We start from the raw sequence: 22,359 nt of genomic DNA, 5'->3' as shown, positions 1-22,359 counted from the left end.
CTCCAGGAAGCTTTCTCAATTCAAATGTCTGGATCCGCAGTAGGTTTGAGTCTTTATATAGACAACGCCTTGTATTGCTTGGAAACATGCAAATGGAAACCGATTAGCGGGTCGTTTGGTTCCATTGTTAGTCTTTAATATCTGAAACCTGTCTATGATTCTGAGGGTCGGTCGTTAAGGAGATATTGTTCACCGGCTGGAGCGTGGAGGTACTTTGTTCCTCTGTGATGGGGTTGGGGGTGTGTTCACCCAAAGACTCACTGCAGATCCAGACATTTGAATTGAGAAAGTGTCCTGGAGAGGTAGCGAAGCGTCTTCAAATCTTGGAAACCAAGTCCAGTGGATTTTTTTTTTTTACTTTTACGGAAAGTCTATTACAACTAACCATCTGAGGCTAACTGCTTCAAACCGATGAACAAGCTGGTTGAGTTGAAATATTGTTTTATGCTGTTCTACTCGCTATTTTTTGTCAATTGCTCCTGTTACTCTTTGAATTCACCAGCAAAAGTTTGTCTTCGGTTTATTATTCCAGTCCATATCCCATAATGACAGAGAGGGAATATCTGTGAGTGAGACAGATTTCACTATCACAATCTTAAAAGTCATTATTCTATTAGATCTCAATACACCCCAGACATTTAAGGTAGGATCATAGAAAAAAAAGGGATAATAAAGCAATTCAAACTCACAAACTGTTCAAAATACAATCAATGAAAACCAAAGAGGCTGGAGGAATTTCAACAAAAAGGAAACCAAATACCTCAGCAAGGAACCTGACGCTAAGAATAGCACAGATCTGAGTGGATTGTCGATTGACAAGGAGATTTATCTCCCTGTTCACACTTGTAAATGTGAAAGAATGGGGTGTGTGTTATAACATTGAGCAAGACGGTTCTATTAATAACCCACAAGGAAGATAATATTTGGTGGCTCTTTATGTCAGGCATTCATAAAGCTCACTGAAGCCGTACAACAAGGGAGCATAACTGGGTTTGCACTGATTTCAGTTACTGTGTTATGGGACGGAAAGTCGGCCTCAGGTGGAGGACTATAGATGCTGGAATCTGAGTGAAGGGGTTCTTCACAGGAAAGAGCTGCATCATGCTTGCCCTGAGATTTAGTCAATCACTCACTCATTGTTAAGTTGATGCAGTTTGACAATGATTGGATTCCTTAAGAAGTCACATACAGTCCTTAAGGACACAAGGAAAATGTAAGTGCAGTAAATCTGGGATACCTTAAGGGACGCCCAAGGCTTTTTATTTCATGTGTGACTCGTACATATCTTCAGTATTCCTGCTTTTCACTATCTGCAATGTGGAGATTTGTGTGTTGCATTTGGTGTTCTAAGCAATCTATTGCCATAGATGAACTTATTGCACTTTTCTTTAAAATGTGATAATGTTCAAAAAGAGATATGTATGTATTTTATCCTCTTTGCAGAGAGAAAACCTATGAAACGGACCTACTGGGAGACTCTCTTGAGACGGTCCTTTCCAAGAAAAGTAATTTCCTTTTGCTTTCAGGCATTTCAAAAGTAATGTCATGGTTGGCTACTGCTGTCTTCATAAAGCTGCTCTGTTCATTTTCTGTTAAAGGTGGTCAAAGGGCGTTTCGGGACTTTTTGAAAACGGAGTTCTGTGAGGAAAACCTTGATTTCTGGCTCGCCTGTAAAGAATATCAGACGTGTGACAGTCAAGAGAGACGGACACAGATGGCAGCGAGGATTTATGACGAGTTTATCAGGAATAACTCCCCCAAACAGGTGAGGATATTTATTCCTGAACATACTTTGCAAATCGTTATTAAGGGAAGTATTCAGTCCCTAAGCTTTATAGCTTTACTTAGGACACGACAACAAAAGTCTTTTTCAATTTTTCAGACTATAAGGGATAGCCCAACATCAAGTTGTATTTAAATGTAAAATGTGGCTGAAATGATTCATTACTTTTTTATAAAAACACTGAAAGGTGTGGCCTGCGTGTGTGTTTAATACCATGCAGGACCAACTACAGCAGGAGTATGGAGGATAAAAAGTGCCAAAATTAAATAAATAAATACAGCATTAAATAAATAATTACATGTGTCAATAATTGATTAAATGTGGAATTAAATAAATAAATGTGTCATTCATTAATTAAAACCACGTCACTAATATAAAGTGCCACAATTAAATAAATAAATACAGCGATAAATAATTAATTAAATGTGTAATTCATTAAATAAATAAGGAATTAAATATATAAATGTGTCATTAATTTAATAAAATACGTCTTCATTTTATTAAAAAATATATATATAATTATTTCAGTGTGCATTTAATTATTTAAGAATCTGTCAAACTCACCCATCAAAGTTAGGGGGCGGTTATCTAACACCTGATTGGTCACCCTGCATATTAAGGCGAAGCAAATCGATTACAGAGACTCGATTTGCGTTAACCCCGCCCCCTAACTATTAGTGACGTGGTTTTAATTAATGAATGACACATTTATTTATTTAATTCCACATTTAATTAATTATTGACACATTTAATTATTTATTTAATGCTGTATTTATTTATTTAATTTTGGCACTTTTTATCCTCCATACAGGAATTAACAGCATCAAAACCCCATAGTGGTTGATTTTTTTCCTTATTAAATGATGCAGTTATATCTTTAAGCACTTTAACAGACCCCATAAAAAATTGATTAAGAAATCCAAGGAGAATCATTTCCACTACTTTGTGAATCAATATTTCAGAATGTCAAAAATCTTTTTGGAGTGTTTCAGCCTGTAACACATTTCCTTCACAAATCGTATAGTAATTACCTTCATCTTTCTTCCAATCAGCTCTAAATCAGCCTCCCTTTCTTTTCTTAAGATGCATCTAAATTTATACCAGACATTGCATTTTGTTTGCAGCCCAAAAGGTCAAACTTTGGTTTGTTTTACTAGGGAAAAAAAATCTTTTTTAGGGGTATTTAATGCATCTATCTAATTATCAGCTGATTCTGTGGATCTCTGCAGTTCCTCTAGTTTCACCAAGGCAACTGGTTGCTTCTCCAATTAATATTTTCATGGAAAGGTTCTACCTTTTAGGTGGACAGCCAGGTCTTGGTAGATTTTCAGTTGTTGCTTTTACAAATTCTCGAAGATGGATTAAGTATAGTTCTGAAAAATGCCAGCCTGGCCAGACTGTCTTAGGTAATGTGCACAGCATATTAGTCTGGAAAGGTGGAAAGGAGCAGGTAAAGCCCGATTTTTTAGGTGGGACCAACATGAGTACAAATGTGAGGCAAAAATCTTCTTTTTTTTCCAAACAAAAGCTCTCACAGTGACCAGCTGTTGAAAACTTCTCTTGCAGGCCATCTTTAAAACATTGCTCCATTGCAGCTACAATCTTGATTGTCATGGTTACATAAAAGCACTGTTGAAATATGGCCCCGCCTGCTGCGCTGTGATTGGTCCGGTCAGCTTTAGACCACAGTATTGATCCCTATAAGACTGTGTACATCAATCTGGCTGACCAGGCTAGTGAGATGAATTTGGGTTGTAATTTTACAATTTAACCATACTTTATACATTCCAACATTATCTCTGACTTGTTTGCTGTGTTTGTTGGTCTTCATTGTACCGTTTATTGATGAATGTTCTGTAAAAACTAGTGTTGCTCTGATGTAATTTTTTGGCTCCGATACCGATACCCGTTACCTGGCTGTGTAGTATTGGCCGATACCGATCCGATACCGATACATTCTGCTTGGAATTGATCTGTGTGTGTGTATATATGAAGAACTGCATACTAGTTGGATGTAAAATAATTGCCCTCATGGCTTTGTCACGCTTCTGCCTTCCCTTTGTGCAGCAGGAAAAAGACTAATACAAAGGGAATCCTTTTTATTGCCTACTTTAAATAGGTGGCAATAGTTGAATAAACTTGTGGTTCTGAAAATGGTATCAGTGCCCTATTTGTCGGTACGATAATGATACCACCCTTTTAATGCTGTATAGGGGCCCCGCTTGATACTGGTGCAACACTAGTGAAAACCCTCTGAAACCTTAATGCAACATACTGAGATTCACATTCACGCAGGCAGACTATATTTACTAATTATCTTTATTAATACATTTTTGGGGGGATGCATTGTGTTGTGCAGTTACAACTGTTGACAGCAAAAAGGCTCTGGGTTCGATACTTGCATGCAGATTGGATGTTCTCCCCGTGAATGCATGGGTTCCCTCTGGGTACTCCGGCTTCCTCCCACAGTCCAAAAATATGACTAAGGTTAATGCTTTGCTTTAGGTTAAAATAATTTTTTAACAATATTTTTTTTAATTTTCTTGATTATCTCTTAATTTTAATTTGACAAAATTGAAAAAAACAAAGAGGGATTTTCTGTTTTATTTCCAGACATTCCATTTCCAAAAGTTGTTCTTTACTTACAAAAATAATGGAATAAAATTCACTATTTATAATTTGTATTGTATCTTTATATGATTTATTCTATGCTCGTTCCTCAGGTTAATCTGGATTTCCACACTAAAGAGACAATCAGACAGAGTCTGGAAAAGCCAAGCTTGTCCTGCTTCAGAGTGGCAGAGAAGAAAATCTACATCCTGATGGAGAACTGCTCCTTTCCACGCTTTATTGAAACCGAGCCTTACAAGATCTTTATGAACTCCATTTCTAAACAGACAGGCATCAAGAGAAACAGAGTGGCTGTGAGAATTAAGAGTCCTGTGGAGGATTTCAAAGTGAACCCACTGCTGCTGGTGAGCAAGGACTGACTTCATGGATGAGATCAATGGTATGATAAGCTGCTCAGATAGACTGACGAAGTGATGAGGGTCAAAATGCCACGCAGTCACTTCCTCATCCTGCAGAATATCACAGGAGCTTCCTGAAAGACAAGACAAAGAAGTGGGCAGGAGTTATCAGCTCAAATGAAGCTTTTCTTTTTACTCTGCAGCTGCTGGCTCAGCCTGTACAATAGTTTTATGATAAATATATATATATTTTTTTTATTTTCTGAGTTTGGGCTTTAACAGTATTTTTTTTTTTTTTTTTAAACATGTCATGAAGGCATCTTGGAGCAAAGTTGTTTTATAAATCACGTGATTTTCAAGCACACAGTATGAAGGTAACTAAAGAGCCTCCTCAATGCTGGAGCTGGTGCGCTACTGCCACCTAGTGGATTTTAATGATACTTAAATACAAGTCGAAAATTAAACTTTTGCATAAAGAAGCTTACATTGTTGATATTTATTTTTTTTTATTTGTGAATTTTTTAATTTCCTCATTGCCTCTGAATTTCTCATAATGTGCAACCTAATCATTGTGACGATGGTCTGAATAAACCTGATGATTTTAAACAGTTTGTAATTTGTGAGTTTGGATTTTTTTCTTATAAACTAATAAAAAGATTGTTATTGTCCTGTCTTAAACATGGCTTACCAAATCTATCACCGATACACAACTTAGCATCAAAATAAGCTTAAAGCTATTTGAATTTTGAGATTATGAACTTCTTTGCACCGTGATACTGAATAGAGTTGGATAAAGTATCTTACTTTTTTTTTAAAAAGGCCGGAAAAAAAGGTAACTATTTAATCAAAAACTCTAACTTAGTTAATAAATTATTTAATCAGACGAATAATTTTGTGCAAAAGATTGTGTTTTAAAGAATCATTACATGATTACAAAATAAAAAATTCAGGCAGAAAAAAGTTTTCCAACTCAAAAAAGAAAGAAAAAAACAACTCAGTCAAGGTCAGTTCAGGTGTTTTATAAAACATGTCAATCATCATTTTTTTCTTTTTAATATTTTTTTATTTAAAAAAGTAAATGCATAACATGGATGCCTTAACACCCTATTTTATTTCAGTGTTAAATGCTGTTTAAAGTAACAGATCCGGACCTATACTGGCTGTTGATTTTCTTTATTCAGACTATATGCTGATTTTCAATTGGTTACCCCTTCTATAGAGCTTTGAATCCTGAGGTTCTGAGTTCGAGCCCCACTCCCACAGACTGGCACTCTGGGTCCCTGAGCAAGACCCACACTGCTCCCCGAGTGCCGCCTAATGGCAGCCCAATGCTCTACAAAGAGATGGTTTAAATTCAGAGGCACATTTCTCCAAAGTGAGATCAATAAAGTTCAATTATTATTATTTTTTAACAATGTAAATTTTTTGGGTGCCAGATTTAGCCCATGGGCCTTGAGTTTGACAAATCTAATAGTCAAAAACAAATGAACAAAAGTCAGAAACAGACAAATAATTCAATAAAGTAGGGTTTATTGTAAGTGTATACAATGTATTGTATGTTAGTGCAGCGGTCTTCAACGTTTTCCAGGCCAAGGACACCCAAACTGATAGCAAAATGGAGCGGGGACCCCGTAATTATACATTGTATGAAATTGTGTTATATCACACTGTTCCTATAGTAATGTAATAGAGTAATGTAAGAAAAGTAATTTTTCCCTGGGATTAATAAAGTATTTCTGATTCTGATTCCTAGTTGACTGGACAGGTGTGAATGAAAATGTACCCAGCTTGAAAGAGCTCCTGTGTGTCACTGAATGTGAGCATTGATGACTGAAAGACATCTTCTGCCCCCATTTATCTGTTTACTACAGTGTGTTGAATTCATGTTATATTTAAAGACATTTCAATTAGTGGAAAAAATTGCAAGGGGGGGAATATAAAAAAAAAGTCTAATCGTCCAAATCCCCGTGCAGTACCTCCGTGGGCCCCCTAGGGGTCGCGGACCCCCTGTTGAAGACCTCCGTGTGAGGGTATGATGGTATCCCAGCATGCACTGCGCGCGCCCCTCCTCTCTACGTCACTCCAGACCCGGAGGAGAGGCCTCGCCCCATCAGGCTGCAACAAAACTTTATAGCCCTTGTAAATATCCTCAGGTAAGTTTATATTCATCCCATTTATTTATTTATTTTTTTCTGTGCGTGTTGAGGAATGTTTGACACATCTTCCGTTAAAAGAAAAGCATTAGCTTTAGGCGACTAGCTTCTAGCTAGCTCTGCTCTCTTTAAACTCAGATTGAACTAATAGAGCTTATGTCTTCAGGAGTAAAGGGGGTGTGTTTCGCTACATAACGGCATTAATAGCAGGCGATTTTGATCAGTTACAGTCTTGCTAAAAAAACACACACACACACATTTATCTTTGAACCGGTTGATTAGCAGTGCTAGTTTAACTAGTTTACTTACTAAGCTGCCAATGTTAGCTTAGCCCATGTTAGCTGGGTGGGATCTCTGAAGTTGACTAGAATTTCTGTCCTGTGGAGCCTTCAGACATCTCCATTAAGTAGAGCATAGCTCCTCGCAGTGGTATGTGTATCATCATGTCTTTCTAATCGGCTTTAGTCTATTTTAATCCGGGGCGCTGAGGCAGCGAGGAAATGATGCTAGGAGGTAAAGTCAGTAGTGTTTACCTGGCTAGATCTGGCTCTGATCTCTGCTGCTCAGACCTCTAGGAATGTGATACCACCGGTTGTTTAGCAAACTATATGCACCCAGACCTGTTGCCGATGTGCTGGGTGATTTTAAAAACAATATTCAGTTCTTAAGTTGTTCAAATGGAAGAGCAGGTTTGTTACTAATAGTTCATTCGTCCAGCTAGCACAGAAACTTAAATTTGTTTTGCACCAACATCATTGTCTTTCTTTCATTAGAACTAGTGATGGTGAGATAAAGCCTCATGAGGCATTGAACCGCTTGGCCAAATTGCAAGAAGCCTCATGTGAACATCTCACCACCTACTGGTGGAGTGTAGAACTACAGTTACTAATATAATTGAATTGTTTTTCTTGTTTATTTCCCCCATATATATTCCTTTTTAATTGTTAATGCCTGTATAATACAATCTTTTTTAAGTTTATGTGTAAAATGTCTTTTAAGAGAAAAATGCTGCTTTTCTGTCATTTTAGTGAAATAAGCTCGAGCAGACAGTGAAAGTGTTTGTGCAAATTTGGCATTGATAAGCAAAATGAAATATGTTAGTCATTGTATTCAAACCTAATAGTTTTTCCAGAGTTTTTGGTTTTAAACGCGTTGGAAGTTATGGGTTCAACCAATCTTTTGGTCAAACCAATCTAACTTTGGCAGGGTTTTTAGGGCAAACCAATACACGTTTGTCACATTAGCCATCTTGTGGCTCACCTGAGATATCGAAGCAAAGCAAGAGACATTACAATCAGATGGGGAGCTCTTTCAGTGTATACACCTACGTTAAAAACAACTCTTTTATTAGATCATCAGAACAGTAAGTTCATTTATACTTGTAGATAGCTTTGCTTTGCAGTTATAAATACATTCACACACAGATAAAAAAAAAAAACAAAAAATATTAAACATTGCCTCCACAGTCAAATCAACGACTCCAGCAGAGGAGAGCCTAGTTTAATTATGAAGATGCGTAGGAATAGGTATATCGCAGGCTTTCAGCCATTTAGTTTATTGGAAAATAAATCTTCCCAAAGGTTAGAGGACAGTAACTCTTGTGGACTGAACTTGCTCACCACTGCTGCAGAGAAACAGCCTAGAGCTCAGTCTCCTTGTGTTCTTAAGAAAATGTTAACCCAAACTCCAGACATCAGAGGGTCTGTTCTTATTATTCCACATATCTTGTTACACTTCTGTTATCAGGCCTCCTTTAGCATCACCATGGAGCCATCAGGAAACTCTACAAGCAACCACACGTCAAACTCAACCGGTGCTGAGGGTTCATGGGAGATCAGCGACAAGACTAAACTGTGCAGATTCCTCTGCTACGGCTCTGAGGGTGACATCTACACCGCCAGAGAGCAGGGCCGCGTCTCCATGGAGAACGCCGGAGCGCTGCTGACCTTGCTGCAGGATGGGAGAGGTGCAGAGGTGGTGGAGGAGATAAAGCACTTTGCCCTAGAAGGTCGCGCAGTCAGACCAGGTCCGGCCCTCTTTGCCCTGGCTTTGTGCTCCCAACATTCCGAGCTGAAGACAAGGCAGGCGGCGTTCAAAGCCTTGAAGGAATTCTGTAGGGACCCCGCCAACTTGTTTTCCTTCATTCAGTACAAAAAGGAGCTGAAAGAAGGCATGAAATGTGGGATCTGGGGGCGCGCCCTGAGGAAGGCCGTGTCTGACTGGTACAATGAGCAAGACCCCCTGAGACTGGCTGCAGCTGTGACCCGATGTAAACAAAGAGAGGGCTGGTCTCACCAGGACCTGCTCAGGCTCTCCCACACAAAACCAGCCACTGATGGTGAGTGGGTGCTGATAATTTTAACATATAGGGGGTTGGAACAGTGATGTGCAATGCTTTGTGATTTCAGCTGTTGCCTTGATCAGCAAATATGTAACAAAGGGGTGGAAGGAGGTCCAGGAGGCTTACGCAGACAAGGAGAACTCGGAGGAGGTTGTCCAAGTGCTTTCCTATCTGGAGGTGGTGGAAAAGGCCAAACACAGCTGTGATGAGCTGGAGGTCAGCGGTTTAATAGAGGAGCACAAGCTGGGGAGGGAGCAGCTGCTCACAGATCATCTGAGATCAAAGCAGGTAATCTGTTTTATTAGCATTTTTTTATCTTTTATTGATGGGAAAATATCAGTTCTATGAGCAAATAGAAAGCTATCTTTGAGCTTTCTACTTTTGAAAACAAGTTCAACCCAGAAAAGTTTATTTTTTAGATATGGTGCATTCCCTGATTATGTAAAAGGTCATCTTTATTAGTCAGAGAGGAACATATATGTAGTAATATAAGCGGTTTGATTTAAAACACATAAACTACTTTCCACAGAAGTAAACTGCACTCGGGTCAACATTTCTCACTTTGAGGGTGGAACCAACTTTAGAAAAGAAACTGCCTGTAATTGGTCACTTTTCATAAACCCATGCCTCTTTACAGAGTTCAGTTTTCTTCCTAGTTGTGGCTTATAACGCTAGCAAAGCATCTTCAAGCTAATCGCTGTTCTCTCAAAGAGTTAAAAATCGGTTTACAGTCATGAACGTGTTCTGACAGCGTTAGCAATGTGGCCTACAATGATTATTGTTAAATTGGTATGAGCTAAGCTTACGTTAGCTTCACTGTTTATACGCAGGATAATGAGGTTTGAATTAACTCTCATTTATCATGGACGTTTCTATTTATTTTATAAGTTTGCTGCTACCTATGTGCATTGTTTTCATCCAGCATTGTTTTTGTAAAACTCGGTTGATGAAAGAGATAATTGTTAGATATAAAGTCAGAATTCAATAATCAGAAGAAACAGCTATTAGCCTAAAGCAGAGGTGGATAATCTAGGTTTAGAAAATAAAAACCCTGCCTAGTTTTCCTTCATCCTGTTCATTTTACTCGGTCCTTAGAATAGAATAGAAAATCCCTTTATTGTCCAACAATGGGGAAATTCTGGTTTTACAGCAGTGTTACGTCCACCAGGCTTGTTTGGTGGGAGTAACATTAAAGGAGACCACACAAAGATTTTCTTTAAAGTGAAAATTGAATTTATTAAATTATACTAAAGAAACAAAAAAAACTTAAAAATGGGGAATAGAAAATGGCTTAATGCAAAACCAATAACTAAACAGAAATGGGTAAATGCAAACAAACCTAACAAAACCCAACCATAGGATAGGATACAAACCAGACGGGGTTCTGAGGAGGTAACAGGGAGAAGCCTCCTCTCTGCTGCTTGCATGACAGCTTTTAAAGTAGACAAGCACTAAATAGGGCAAAACGGAAGGCCTGCAGAAGGCCTGCACCCAGAACCCTGCAAGGAAAGAGGAGAAACCCACTGCAGCCGTAACAGCAGCTAAAGATCATAGCAAAAATGGTCACACAAATGTGGACCTTAGAGAAGTGTATAAAACTAACACAATAGTAAAGAGTTAAAAAAAATTAAATAAATAAAATACTGTACTGTAAAGTGTTTTAACAATATAAAATGGTGCTCCTGGAGAATAAATAACCAATATACAGCTATGGACATTTTTACTGCAATGGATATTTAAAATAGCAGCAACATCAGCGATGTGCAAAGTGAAAGCAGCATGTTGTGTAACTATGGTAGAAACTGTGCAAAATCAGCATGAATGTAACAACTTATTGAGGTTGTTGAGAACAGTGGTGGATATAGAGTCTTCCAGCTGCTGGGAGGAAGGATCTGTGATAACGCTCTCTGGGTGCATTTAGGGTGCAGCAGTCTGTCACTGAAGGAGCTCTCCAGTTCTGAAACAGCTCCATGCATGGGATGGGAGACTTGGGAGCCCCAAGTCGGTTTGTGGAGTTTGAAATTCAAATGGTTAGAACTATGATTTTTCTCTTTCTGGACCCTGATTATGCACCTCGGACCTGAAGATATCTCTACTGGTATTTACCTCAACCAGGAAGAAAACAGTACTGTCTCAAGAGGGGGGATTCCCTGTAAAGCAGCCAATCACATGCAGTTTACTTTCTCCAGTGGTTGTTAGCCTTAAAGTAATCAAAGTTGACACAATTGCACAAAAACAGATGGGGGAGGGGCTACAGGTGTGTGTGTACTAGTGTAGAGAAGGAGCAGGAAGCTATGCGTGTGATATGTTAGAGGGCCTCATGTTATTGAATCTGCAGATGTAAAACATCCAAAATGCATAGTGGTAGTTTACTTTAAGTGTATTAAAATAAGAATGGTGTACTAATTTCTTTTTATTTGATGTATTTGTTTATTTATTTAAACAGGCGGGGGAGACAATTTGCTTATGGGATAAAATTAAGTTTAAAAGAAGAAAAATAAAACTTCATTACTCTATCTCAAGTAGAGTCTATCTCTACTTGAGATAGAGTATCTCTAGAGTTTCTCTATCTACTCTATCTCTCTGATGATCTTTGATTCAAGGGTAAAAATAATTATAGAAATATAATATTAGAAATAATTCTTTGATTTAAGGGTAAAAATAATTATGTTATTGACAGATCATCTTTTTCAGTTTTTTTTTTTTTTTTTTACTTACTTTTGGATAATTTTTTTGCATGTGACATTTTATTAAACCAGAAAAAGAGTCAATTTAGCTTATCAGGTGTTCCTGTTGATCTCTGTTCATAAAACCAATCTTAATGTTGTTTTGTTTTTTTTTTGTGTTTTTTTACCATATTTTCACGACCATAAGGCACACCGCACTAAAAGGCGCAGTCTCAGTTATGTGTCCCATTTCTGTATTTAACACACACATAAGGCGCACCGGACTATAGGGCGCGTTTTTTATATACAGGCACATGTCCTCTACTACCTTTAAATAGCTCTGCTGCGTATTTAAAAATACAGCGGAAGCAAAACTGAGTATGACTGTGCTTTATTCATGTATTTATTACAAAGTATTTATTACAAACCTGACGACGGAATATGTTCGCTTTTATTGCCGGTATCCTGGTGCCTGCAGTTTAAATTATTTAGATGAAAAACACCTGCCAGCCGCCGCGTGAACCCGGAGGAGACCCGGCCCAGAGGCTGCTGTTGAATTAAGTTTTCAGGTAGAAAAATAGAGCGGGAGCAAAACTGAGTATGATTGTGCTTTATTCATGTATTTATTACAAAGTATTAATCAGACCCATCAAAGTCATCATCCTCTGTTTCTGAATTAAACAGCTGCGCTAAATCAGACATGCCAATTTCCCCTTCTTCGCTGTCAGTCACTTTCCGTGCCGGGCGGCTCCTCAGAAATAATGCCGGCTTTTGCGAAAGCTCGAACAACAGAGCCAGCAGACACGTTAGTCCAAGCATCTACAATCCATCCGCAAACGGTGGCGTAACTTGCCCGGCGCTGCCTTCCACTTTTCATTAAACTGTGGTCTCCGTCTGTCATCCATCGCTCCCACGCCGCTCGCAGCCTTACTTTGAACGGCCGCTTCACACCGATGTCGAGCGGTTGAAGTTCCTTTGTCAGACCTCCGGGATAACAGCGTTCATTTGATTCACCTTTTTTTTCACATCGGCTGTGAGATGGGCACGCATGGAGTCACAGATTAACAGCGATGGTGATGCGTGGAAAAAACCACCTGGTCTCCTCACATACACCTGCCTCAGCCACGCTTTCATCATCTTCTCATCCATCCAGCCTTTTTCATTTGCTTTAATATCATATGTCATCAGAGTGCTGTGTCTGTCTCGCTGGCAGCTCCCAGATCAGCTTCTCTGATTGGTTGATGCGGCGCTTCCAGCAGCAAAACTTCAATTTTTCCATCTCGAGCAGCAGCAGCGCGTTGGCAGAAACTTAAACGCTCCCGACGCGCAGCGCCTGCTGCTCAAAACGCGCTGCGGGACCTTTTGCTGCGCCTATACGCGCGTCAACCATTGACTTTGCATGTAAACTCGCTGCTTCTGCTGCACCTGCTGGGTCCGGTTCACACCGATGTCGAGCGGTTGAATAACAGCGAGCACAGCGTTAATTTGTTTCACCATGTTTTTCACATCAGCTGTGAGATGGGCACGCATGGAGTCAGATTAACAGCGATGGTAATGAGTGGAAAAAAAAACACCTGGTCTCCTTACATTCAGCCACTCTTTCATCATCTCCTCAATGAGGTGGTCTCAAAAGTCGCAGTTAAAACACACATAGGGCGCACCGCACATTTTGAGGGAAAAAAAAGATGTTTAAGTGCGCCTTATAGTCGTGAAAATACGGTATATCCATCTTAGTTTTCTCATCAAGTGGCTCATGAAAAACACCAAAAAATGATTTGCTTTGGTGCTGCTTGAGTCTAAGCCTTGGGAAACATGCTCTCCTCCATATCACCTCCAGATCATTTGTTTCTACTCCTCGTGTCTCCCAGCAGTGCTTGTTGTTTCAGTTTCTTTCATTCTTCCAGCTGCACTTAACAGATACCTAAACTAGGAACCCATGGGTTTTTACGTCTGGTAAGCTTGCATACATCTGATATAATGGCTATTTTTGACATTTTTCTAAAGGTATGGGGGGCTCTGCTAAAGGAAATACCTCTGCATTCGATTTTAAAAATCCTGGGAAAGATGACATCGAACAAACTCCTTGAACCAAGAAGCTCTGAGGTGCAAACAATATGCGACAGACTTCAGAACGAGGCCTCCCTGAAGAAGGTACGTCCATAACCGCAATTGCATGACTCAGCACTTATTGGTGTTACATGCAAACAAAATGCAAAGGTGTTTTTTTTTAACTTTCAGGCAAAGATCCATCCTTTCAGCATCCTTTTGGCTTCAGAGAACTACAAAAGAGGCCAAGGCTATCAAGGAAAAACCAAATGGGAAGCAGACGTTAGCATCCTCAAAGCTATGGACTGTGCTTTTTACAAAAGTTTTATGGTAAGGCGGTTTTGTCTTCTTAGCGTCTTTATGGTTTCCTGTAAATAAGTCTGCCAGCTTCTCAGATAACACATCATCTCTTATCTAATCAGAATGTGGAGCCTGTTGGGAAACACTTCGTCGTGGCAGTAGATGTGAGCACGTCGCTGACCAGCATCGTCCCGGGAACAGCAATCAGCACCGCTGTAGCAGCCGCAGCTGTAACCATGGTGAGGGTGTTAGGAGGACTTCACAATGGGAGGGACATGGAGCAGCTGCTGTCTGAACGCAGGGCCTGGTGGAACATTCTGGGAATTCCTGGCTTTGCTGTTTTCCATGCCATGTTAGTCCAAAGGCCCCTCAGAGGTTGTTAGCGGCATTAAACACTAAGAGTTTTTCTTTTGTATTGTTTTTTCAAATGTAATGAGGAGTAATCAGTGGGGATACTTTTTTTCCATACTTTTCTCTGCTTTCAGTTGCAGAACAAGTCGTTTTCTTTTTTTTTGCAATATTTTCTGTACCATACTGTGAGGTTTGGTGCATCAGTTATGATCCAGCTTCTAGTTATGGCTTTTCTCACAGGGTATATTTTAACTAAACAATTATCTTTCATGGCTAAGATATTGTCCAGCTACAGCACTGGTGTTGTGGAAGTGACAGAGTATTGCTGTCCTTTTATCAAAGTAAAATGAATTGAAGTTCAGGAAGTTATCATTTGAGCTACGCTGATTTTTTAATGTCTTGTTTGCTGCAGATCTTTTCTCAGACAGAAGAAAACACGGACGTCCTTGCCTTCTCTGAGGGAGCCGTGGTGCCACGCTCTCTTTCTGCAGACATGACGCTTGCAGATGTCACTGCAGAACTGGTTAAGGTGAGATGTGAAGGGGGAAGCATTTCTTTAACCAGCCGATGTCACTGGTAGAAGAAAATGTGCACCAACGAACTGCAAACACTTATTCTGTATTTTTTAATCGGTTTTGAGGAGTTATAGCTGTTTTTATTTATTTTTATATTTGTATTTTACATTGTAGCATGCTTACTGTTGTGTCTTTTTAGGAAGACAATTTTAAGATCTGTCCAGGGACAACAGATGAAAAAAAGCCTTTTGGCTAATTCTGGTGCATTTGCAGGAATGCTTTTTAATGTACACTGTCCCTGTCAAATAAATAAATAAATGTATTAAATTAAACAAATTAAAAACCTGCTGCTAACAATGCAGTGTAACCTGCAAAATACAATTCTTTTTTAACAAACACACCAAGCCCCCTAAATGTGTAATTTTTAGTGTTGTATATTCTAATTTAAATATATTTACTAACCTTACTCGGGGCGTTGTTTGGTAGAATAATGATCCAGGGTTCCCACGGGTCCTTAAAAAGTCTTAAAAGGCATTGAATTCTTTAAAATAAAACTAAGGCCTTAATTGGTATTAAAATGTCTTAAATCAGTCTTTCGTAGGTCTTAATTTTTACATACATGAGGCTCAGTGGATTTTGTGCAAGAAGTCATTCAAGCTCAGAACGATGGGAATTAAGGCAGTGGAGTCGCACATGCGAAGCGCGAAACACAAAGCCTCAAAATGGAGTTACAGAGAAACAGCTGGTATTTCTCGGTTTAGTTCCACCCTTGTCTCTGCAACGCCTCCACTTATCACCAAATCAAACATACTAAGAAAACGATACAAAGAAAAATAGCTGCAAAAAAGACTAAACACTGGTTATGTTGGGGCTTTAAAACTGATTTGTTTTGTTCCCTGCTAAAACAAAGTTTGTGAATTCAGTTAAATAATTGTTAAAATATATCTGTCTTTTTTTGTTTTTAGCTTTCTTCCTGTATGGAAAGCTTTTCAGAATATGAAACATTAGTGCAGTGGTTTATGTTAAAATAAACCTTTGGGTTAAGTAGTCGCAAGCAGGTTTTTCTTGTGAATTTGGTCTTAAATTTTCTATTTCAAGTGGCATTAAAAAGTCTTGAATTTAACTTGCCTTATGCTGTAGGAACCCTGTGATCAAACGTTCAGCACTAAGGACAGAGAACAGTTCATCTTGGACCTCTACCTCTTTGACATCACAGAATAGTTTGGCATGTCTCTATTTTAATCTGACGAATTAATTGGAAAATTATAGCATTTGTAATAAAATCACAGTTTAAAAAAACTCAATTTTCAAATTAGTGAGACACTCAAGTTGGTCACATTTAACAGGCTTAAGACACTGACTTTCTCACTCCAGCCATTTTTGCTGCAGTAATACGCTTAAAGGAAAAGTCTGGTCAGCAAATATAATCAATGGACCATTATTTATACCTAAAACTAATACGTTTTTAGTAGGGTTGTCACAATACTAAACTTTTCAACTCGATACGGACACTAAGGAAAATATTCGATACTCGATACCATTTTCGATACCACAAGGATAAAAACAAAGACTCCAAAATTCTATAGAAATATTTTCATTAATAAATAAAATACAACAAATAAATACAATAAAGGTTGTATGCTGTGCACAATATTAAGCAAGCTTGATAAAAAATTCAATCATACAATGTTCTAAAAGTGCATTTTCCTCTATTCTGCACTTTAGATGAATGACTGCTTAGGTGCCACTGGTGGTAGCACTGTGTCGATACTTTTAAAAACGAGTATTGTAACCGGATACAACATTTCAGTATCGATACTTTTTTGAGTATTGATACTATTGTCAACCCTAGTTTGCAGTGATTTTAATAAATTTATCGTTGATTAGTAAAAAAATATATCATTTTCGTTGGGATCATTTAGTCCAGGAATGGCAATTTTTTTTTGCCCAAATATTGTAACGCCTCCCTCCCGTGACGTCACAGTGCGGTAAGCTTAGCGCCATTCTCCCTGCTTTACAAGCAAAATCAATGGAAGTCCAGAGCTGAAAAAGTTAGTTCCTGGACGTAGCATAGGATCGCTTTTCCCGTGCAGATCGGGAACAGAGGAGTGATAAAACAGAAATCATTTTAAGGCATTTATTTTCTCATGGAATACATTGTTAACCTTGAACAGATTATATTTTGGTACGCTTTCTATTTTTGGGGAGGGGAAAACCGTAATTTAGTTCTTTTTTACAAAATAAAATCGTGTATATTTGGATGCGCAATTGAGCTGATGGTACGGATCGTGCTTGCGGGACCGATCGGGTAGTGACAAATCCCTTTTCCACGCAATGATAAACAGGAAAGTTCTTTGACAATAAACTCTCATAAAAACAAATATATCTTAGAGAAAAAATCTTAATTACTCTGGTTAGTTTAAAGGGAAATTAAAGAAAAAAAATTGGCGGTCGCTTCTTTATAGGGACACCTTTTAAGAAGGAAATTTGGTACTGCTCTTTAATATATTATATATATATATTTTACATTTATCATTCAAATATTTTTGAAGACCTTAAAATGGTTTAATGTATACGAAAAGCAGAAAGCTATCATAGAGTCTTAAAGGGATAGTTCGGTATTTTTGACATGAATCTGTATGGCATCCCGATCACCAGCGGCATGCAATCACACTGACTTACCCCTGGCAGCGTCCTGTGAGCAGAGTTATCGTCCAGTTTTGGTCAAGCCGAAAGTAGTCCTGCAGGTTTTTAGGAACAGCGAAATAAAACGTTTCTCTTCCCAAAACATTATGTGTCCAAAAGAGTGATATTTTCGCATCCCAAAAACATTGTAGTGGAAAAAGTCACACGTCGTTATCAATTGGTCCTATTTTCTCTCTGTTCGTATCAGTGCGCGCCGTCATTCAGACAGCGAGCCCAACAACAGCCATGTCTCCCTCCGCCGCGGAAGGAGACATGGCTGTTGTTGGGCTCGCTGTCTGAATGACGGCGCGCACTGATACGAACAGAGAGAAAATAGGACCAATTGATAACGACGTGTGACTTTTTCCACTACAATGTTTTTGGGATGCGAAAATATCACTCTTTTGGACACATAATGTTTTGGGAAGAGAAACGTTTTATTTCGCTGTTCCTAAAAACCTGCAGGACTACTTTCGGCTTGACCAAAACTGGACGATAACTCTGCTCACAGGACGCTGCCAGGGGTAAGTCAGTGTGATTGCATGCCGCTGGTGATCGGGATGCCATACAGATTCATGTCAAAAATACCGAACTATCCCTTTAAATGCAGCGCACTATATATATTTAGAAACTGACACTTTGCTGCCATCTACAGGTCAGGGATAGAAACTGCTACTCCTACTCCACAGCTGTGATATCTGTTGTTCTTTTAAGTCTAATAACTGAACCTATGCTTCTGCTAAACTTTGGCTTGTTTCTCCCAGTTCCCTAGTGGCAGCACGGACTGCACTCTTCCCATTACATGGGCCACAGAAAATGGGAAGTCCATCGATATGTTCATCATTCTAACCAACAACCCACTGTGGACTTTTGCAGCTAGCCCAGTGGATTCTTTGAAGAAGTACAGACTTGTAAGTGTTTCTGTGAGAGAGTTTAGTTCCTTTTTTGTGTGTGATTTTCTGTAAGTCTGGTAACTTTTTTTCTGTGAAAAACTCTAGAGAACCAGTTGATCAGTGGCAACTGGTGGAGTTTTTGCCTTGGGGAGGATGGGGAGGGGGGTCTATAAATTCAAAATAGACGTATACTAAAAACCAATCAGACATATACCAAGTTATCAAGCCTGTATATTCATATGAATGCCCACAACAAAAAACATTATAAAGAAACTGAATAAAAACAAGATTAATTTCATCTACAGGTTAACTTTTTGCAATAAATGTTGCCCCTTCTTAGGCTTTCTGAAGGCAAATCTGTGTTTTGCATGCTCCAATGTTGTGTCACAAACCTAAAAAAAATATACCAGTTTAGTAATGGAGAAGTATTAGTCAGCTTTATATTTATTTTAACATCTAAAAACAATTTTCTGAGAATGTGTTTATTTAAGAGAAAAGTTCACTATATTATATTATTTTCCATGTGAATCCCAGATTGTTTATTCTTCTTTACCTTTCCTGAAAAATGCTTTAAATCAGTCCTAGCTGTCTTTATCCATGCTGGGTCAGATCCTGACGTTTCAAAAAGGAGGCAGGGAAAGCAGAATAAAGTGTTAGCCTCGCTGCATGCAGTTAGCCAAGCCTTGTAGCTAAACCAGATCTAGGAAAAGGACGTTTGTTGCGCCATTTGTCTCGCTCTCGTCCTCTCTTGCTCTCTCTCCCCTATGCGTCCCTTACTCCCACGACCTGACCTGTCAATCACCCGCAAAACGTCTGCACTGTGGCCGGAGCTGGTAAGCAAATACACTTCCTGCCACCTCAGATCGCTGCTTTGCTGCACCCTGAGCTGTCCTACACCTCTGTATTACAGAGGAGTTACTGCACGTGTACAACATTAAACGAGAGTCAAAGGGCAAAGATCTATGTGTCCTAGGGCGGAAATATTTCACGAAAAATGCCAAACAGAGGGACATGAGGGCGAAAAAGAGTGGGATCCAGGTGGAAAAGGGGTCCTAGCGTTCTCGTGCACCCCGCTCTTCTAGCTGGTCCAACTTCTAGAGTAATTTTCCACAATGGCGGTCAGACAAACAAAACAAGCCGGTAAGGTACCAAGCAGGAAATACGCATAGTGTAGTACGGATGTAGATTTGACCAATCAGAGGCCTCCTAAAATTTTAGAGATGCAGCGGAGTGTCTGCAGAAGGGGCGGGGCCTTATCTGCTTTAACTGCAAAACACGCAGACGACCTGGTTTCTGAGCATAAACCAAACTTAATACATGAGTGAGATGAATTAATAGTGGGCGCTATTTAAACAATCAATGTTTTAAACTTTAGATTTTGGGTGAAATATCAAGTCTCTCTAGTAAACAGGAACATGTCCTGAATCATGGGTTTAAAAGGTCAAGTCATTAATCTTAACATTTATTCAAGTCGAGGCTGAAGTTCACTGCTCTAGTCATTTTGACATCCTTTCACAAACATTTTTCTTTTTCCTCCACAGGCATCAGGCACTGCGTCCAGGTTGGTGATGTGCGGCCTGACGTCCATCGGACACGCCATCGCCGACACGGAAGACAGTGGTCTGATCAGCATTTTCGGCTTCGACCACGGAGCTTTTGATGTCATCCGTAACCTCGCCCTCGGTCTGATCTGACAGGATCAGGTGAAGAAGTAACAGGGACCATTTAATTCACGTTACAAAAAAAACGACATAAAGTGGACCCACGAGGCTCACACATGGAACGATCTGGGGCAACTAATCAAAAACATGCTGACAATTCCAGATTCTCCTTTTCTTTGTATTATGTTTCCTAAAAACCGTCTAACAAAGGGTCCAGCTGGCTGGACGCTCTCTGATGTTACATGCATGTATTTTCTGTGAAATTTGAAAGGCAAATGCTAATCCAGGCTAAGCTATCAAAAGTGAGTGCATAGCAGGCTGTTGATGGTCCTCAGTAAGACACTAAAATCTGTCCTTTACAGGAAGAAGACGGCAGATAGTAGCTGAATCAGAATATTAGCTCTTTATGCACCTGTAGGTTAACCTTGAGGTGGTTTCCTGTTCAGTCTGCATCTTTTACAGCTTGTTTGAAGTAAAGTAAAGCTGGAGGTGGTACCCTTAATGAAGATGAGTGGAAGCACCAAAGCTCCACCGCAAAACCTTCTGTTCATTTTCTTACACCTGTTTTATTTTAATACTAACATTGGATTCATTCTAAATTCATTTTGTTTTGATCTTTTACTATTTAGCCCTAGATGAGTTTTATTATGTCAGAGTAATATCTCTCGCTCCCTTTGAACATGATATCAGTCATCAAAAGCGTGACTGCAATAGTAAATTCAAGGTTTTATCATTTAGTGAAAGCTGATCCGATGATTACCGTATTTCCTGGACTATAAGCTGCTACTTTTTTCCCTCACGATTTGAACCATGTGGCTTATAAGAAGGTGCACCTTCTCAGTGGATTTTTCCTAACTGCCAGAAGGGGAAGTCAAAGTTGGAAATGAAATAATAAGGGGCTAATTTTCATTTAGCACAACATGCTAGCAGCAGGCACAGAGGAGAACAAATAGGGCTTGGGCGTCATGACGTAATTACTTTGCGTGGCCGCCATGTTGATACCGCTGCTCAGACTATTGCCTATCACTACCACGTACTGTACTCCCTCTCAGCCGTGTTTTAATTTGTTTAATTTCACCTTAACTTGATTTCAACCATGGTAAACCGTTGCTGTATTGTGGGCTGTAACAGCGCAACACATGATCGCCATGGGAAAAACATAGAAAATGGGTTAACTTTCCACCGCTTTCTTGCCTGGAGGCGCAACCATGGAGACCAAGTGTCAGAGATAAAGAGTCGTCGGCTAGCTTGGATCGCGGCTGTAAGACGACCGAACATAACTTTCCGCAGTATCCCGATGTCAATGAGCGTGTGTTCCCTGCATTTTCATTCTGGTAAGTTAAAGATGCACGGTTTTATTTTATAGCCTACTTTGTTTCTTTCCTTCAAAGTTGGGACCTTTTATGGGAAAATGGTAAAAACCGCAGCGGGAAAAGGCTCAAATACGTGAGAAACTCGGAGGGTTTGGGGAGGGTTGGCAGTTAACGTTACTAACTACACCTTTGAAACACATAGCAGCTAGCAGCGAGTGGTTGTTAGCACTAGCGGTTAACAGTTACTAAACTAGCAGGTTCCAGGGCCCGTCTGAGCACAGCTTACCTTTGTATGGATTACTGTGTTCCCACTGTTTGCTGGCTTTACGATCTGCAGCTCCTGAACCCATCCATTCATGAACTGCATATGAGACTCCAAGGACGTGTAGCTTCGGAACTGTTTTGAAGTATAGGCGCTCACTCATCGGTGCTCCACTCATTGTTTGGAACTTCATATGGATCCAAATTATTAATAATGCTGATTTTGTCAACATACCGGTCCCTGGCTTCTCAATTTAATGTGTCCCGGTAAATTCCAGATCCTTTTTGGGATTTTAACATCAGTTTTCTCTCCACTTCTACATCTGTTCTTTCAACTACAACATTGTATCAGAGCTATGTTTACGTTCGCGTAGCCCTCAATATGGCCACCACGTCCCACAATGCAACGCGGATCCCAAGCC

The 22,359-nt window shown here is 39.5% G+C and overlaps 2 protein-coding genes across 2 annotated transcripts; both read left to right on the top strand.

Moving 5' to 3' along the window:
* The first annotated feature begins 966 nt into the window (after window positions 1-966).
* LOC119782560 (regulator of G-protein signaling 21-like) lies at window positions 967-5,020 on the top strand. Its single transcript, XM_038283579.1, has 4 exons — window positions 967-1,213; window positions 1,444-1,505; window positions 1,599-1,765; window positions 4,507-5,020. The coding sequence occupies exons 1-4, from the start codon at window positions 1,161-1,163 to the stop codon at window positions 4,771-4,773; spliced, it is 549 nt and encodes a 182-aa protein (XP_038139507.1). The 5' UTR covers window positions 967-1,160; the 3' UTR covers window positions 4,774-5,020.
* Window positions 5,021-6,796: 1,776 nt separating this feature from the next.
* Window positions 6,797-21,516, top strand: ro60 (Ro60, Y RNA binding protein). The gene is made up of 9 exons (XM_038283578.1): window positions 6,797-6,905; window positions 8,652-9,243; window positions 9,314-9,534; window positions 13,917-14,063; window positions 14,151-14,288; window positions 14,381-14,497; window positions 15,022-15,138; window positions 18,574-18,720; window positions 20,244-21,516. The coding sequence occupies exons 1-9, from the start codon at window positions 6,801-6,803 to the stop codon at window positions 20,394-20,396; spliced, it is 1,737 nt and encodes a 578-aa protein (XP_038139506.1). The 5' UTR covers window positions 6,797-6,800; the 3' UTR covers window positions 20,397-21,516.
* The last annotated feature ends 843 nt before the right edge of the window (window positions 21,517-22,359 follow it).

The sequence above is a fragment of the Cyprinodon tularosa genome, unplaced genomic scaffold, assembly GCF_016077235.1.
Source record: "Cyprinodon tularosa strain WSP-4 unplaced genomic scaffold, ASM1607723v1 ctg195, whole genome shotgun sequence".
In the NCBI taxonomy this organism is placed as follows: Eukaryota; Metazoa; Chordata; class Actinopteri; order Cyprinodontiformes; family Cyprinodontidae; genus Cyprinodon; species Cyprinodon tularosa.
Note: the sequence above shows the minus strand (reverse complement) of the source record. Positions and strands in the feature narration are given on the sequence as shown.

What these genes read in the sequence shown, in the direction of transcription:
- LOC119782560 (XM_038283579.1), top strand. Translation starts at nt 1,161, where the DNA reads ATGATTGGATTCCTTAAGAAGTCACATACAGTCCTTAAGGACACAAGG. An exon ending in CTTAAGGACACAAGGAAAAT is followed by an intron (nt 1,214 to 1,443) that starts GTAAGTGCAGTA and finishes TCCTCTTTGCAG; the next exon opens with AGAGAAAACCTATGAAACGG. An exon ending in GGAATAACTCCCCCAAACAG is followed by an intron (nt 1,766 to 4,506) that starts GTGAGGATATTT and finishes CTCGTTCCTCAG; the next exon opens with GTTAATCTGGATTTCCACAC.
- ro60 (XM_038283578.1), top strand. Translation starts at nt 6,801, where the DNA reads ATGCACTGCGCGCGCCCCTCCTCTCTACGTCACTCCAGACCCGGAGGA. An exon ending in GCCCTTGTAAATATCCTCAG is followed by an intron (nt 6,906 to 8,651) that starts GTAAGTTTATAT and finishes TTCTGTTATCAG; the next exon opens with GCCTCCTTTAGCATCACCAT. An exon ending in ATCATCTGAGATCAAAGCAG is followed by an intron (nt 9,535 to 13,916) that starts GTAATCTGTTTT and finishes ATTTTTCTAAAG; the next exon opens with GTATGGGGGGCTCTGCTAAA.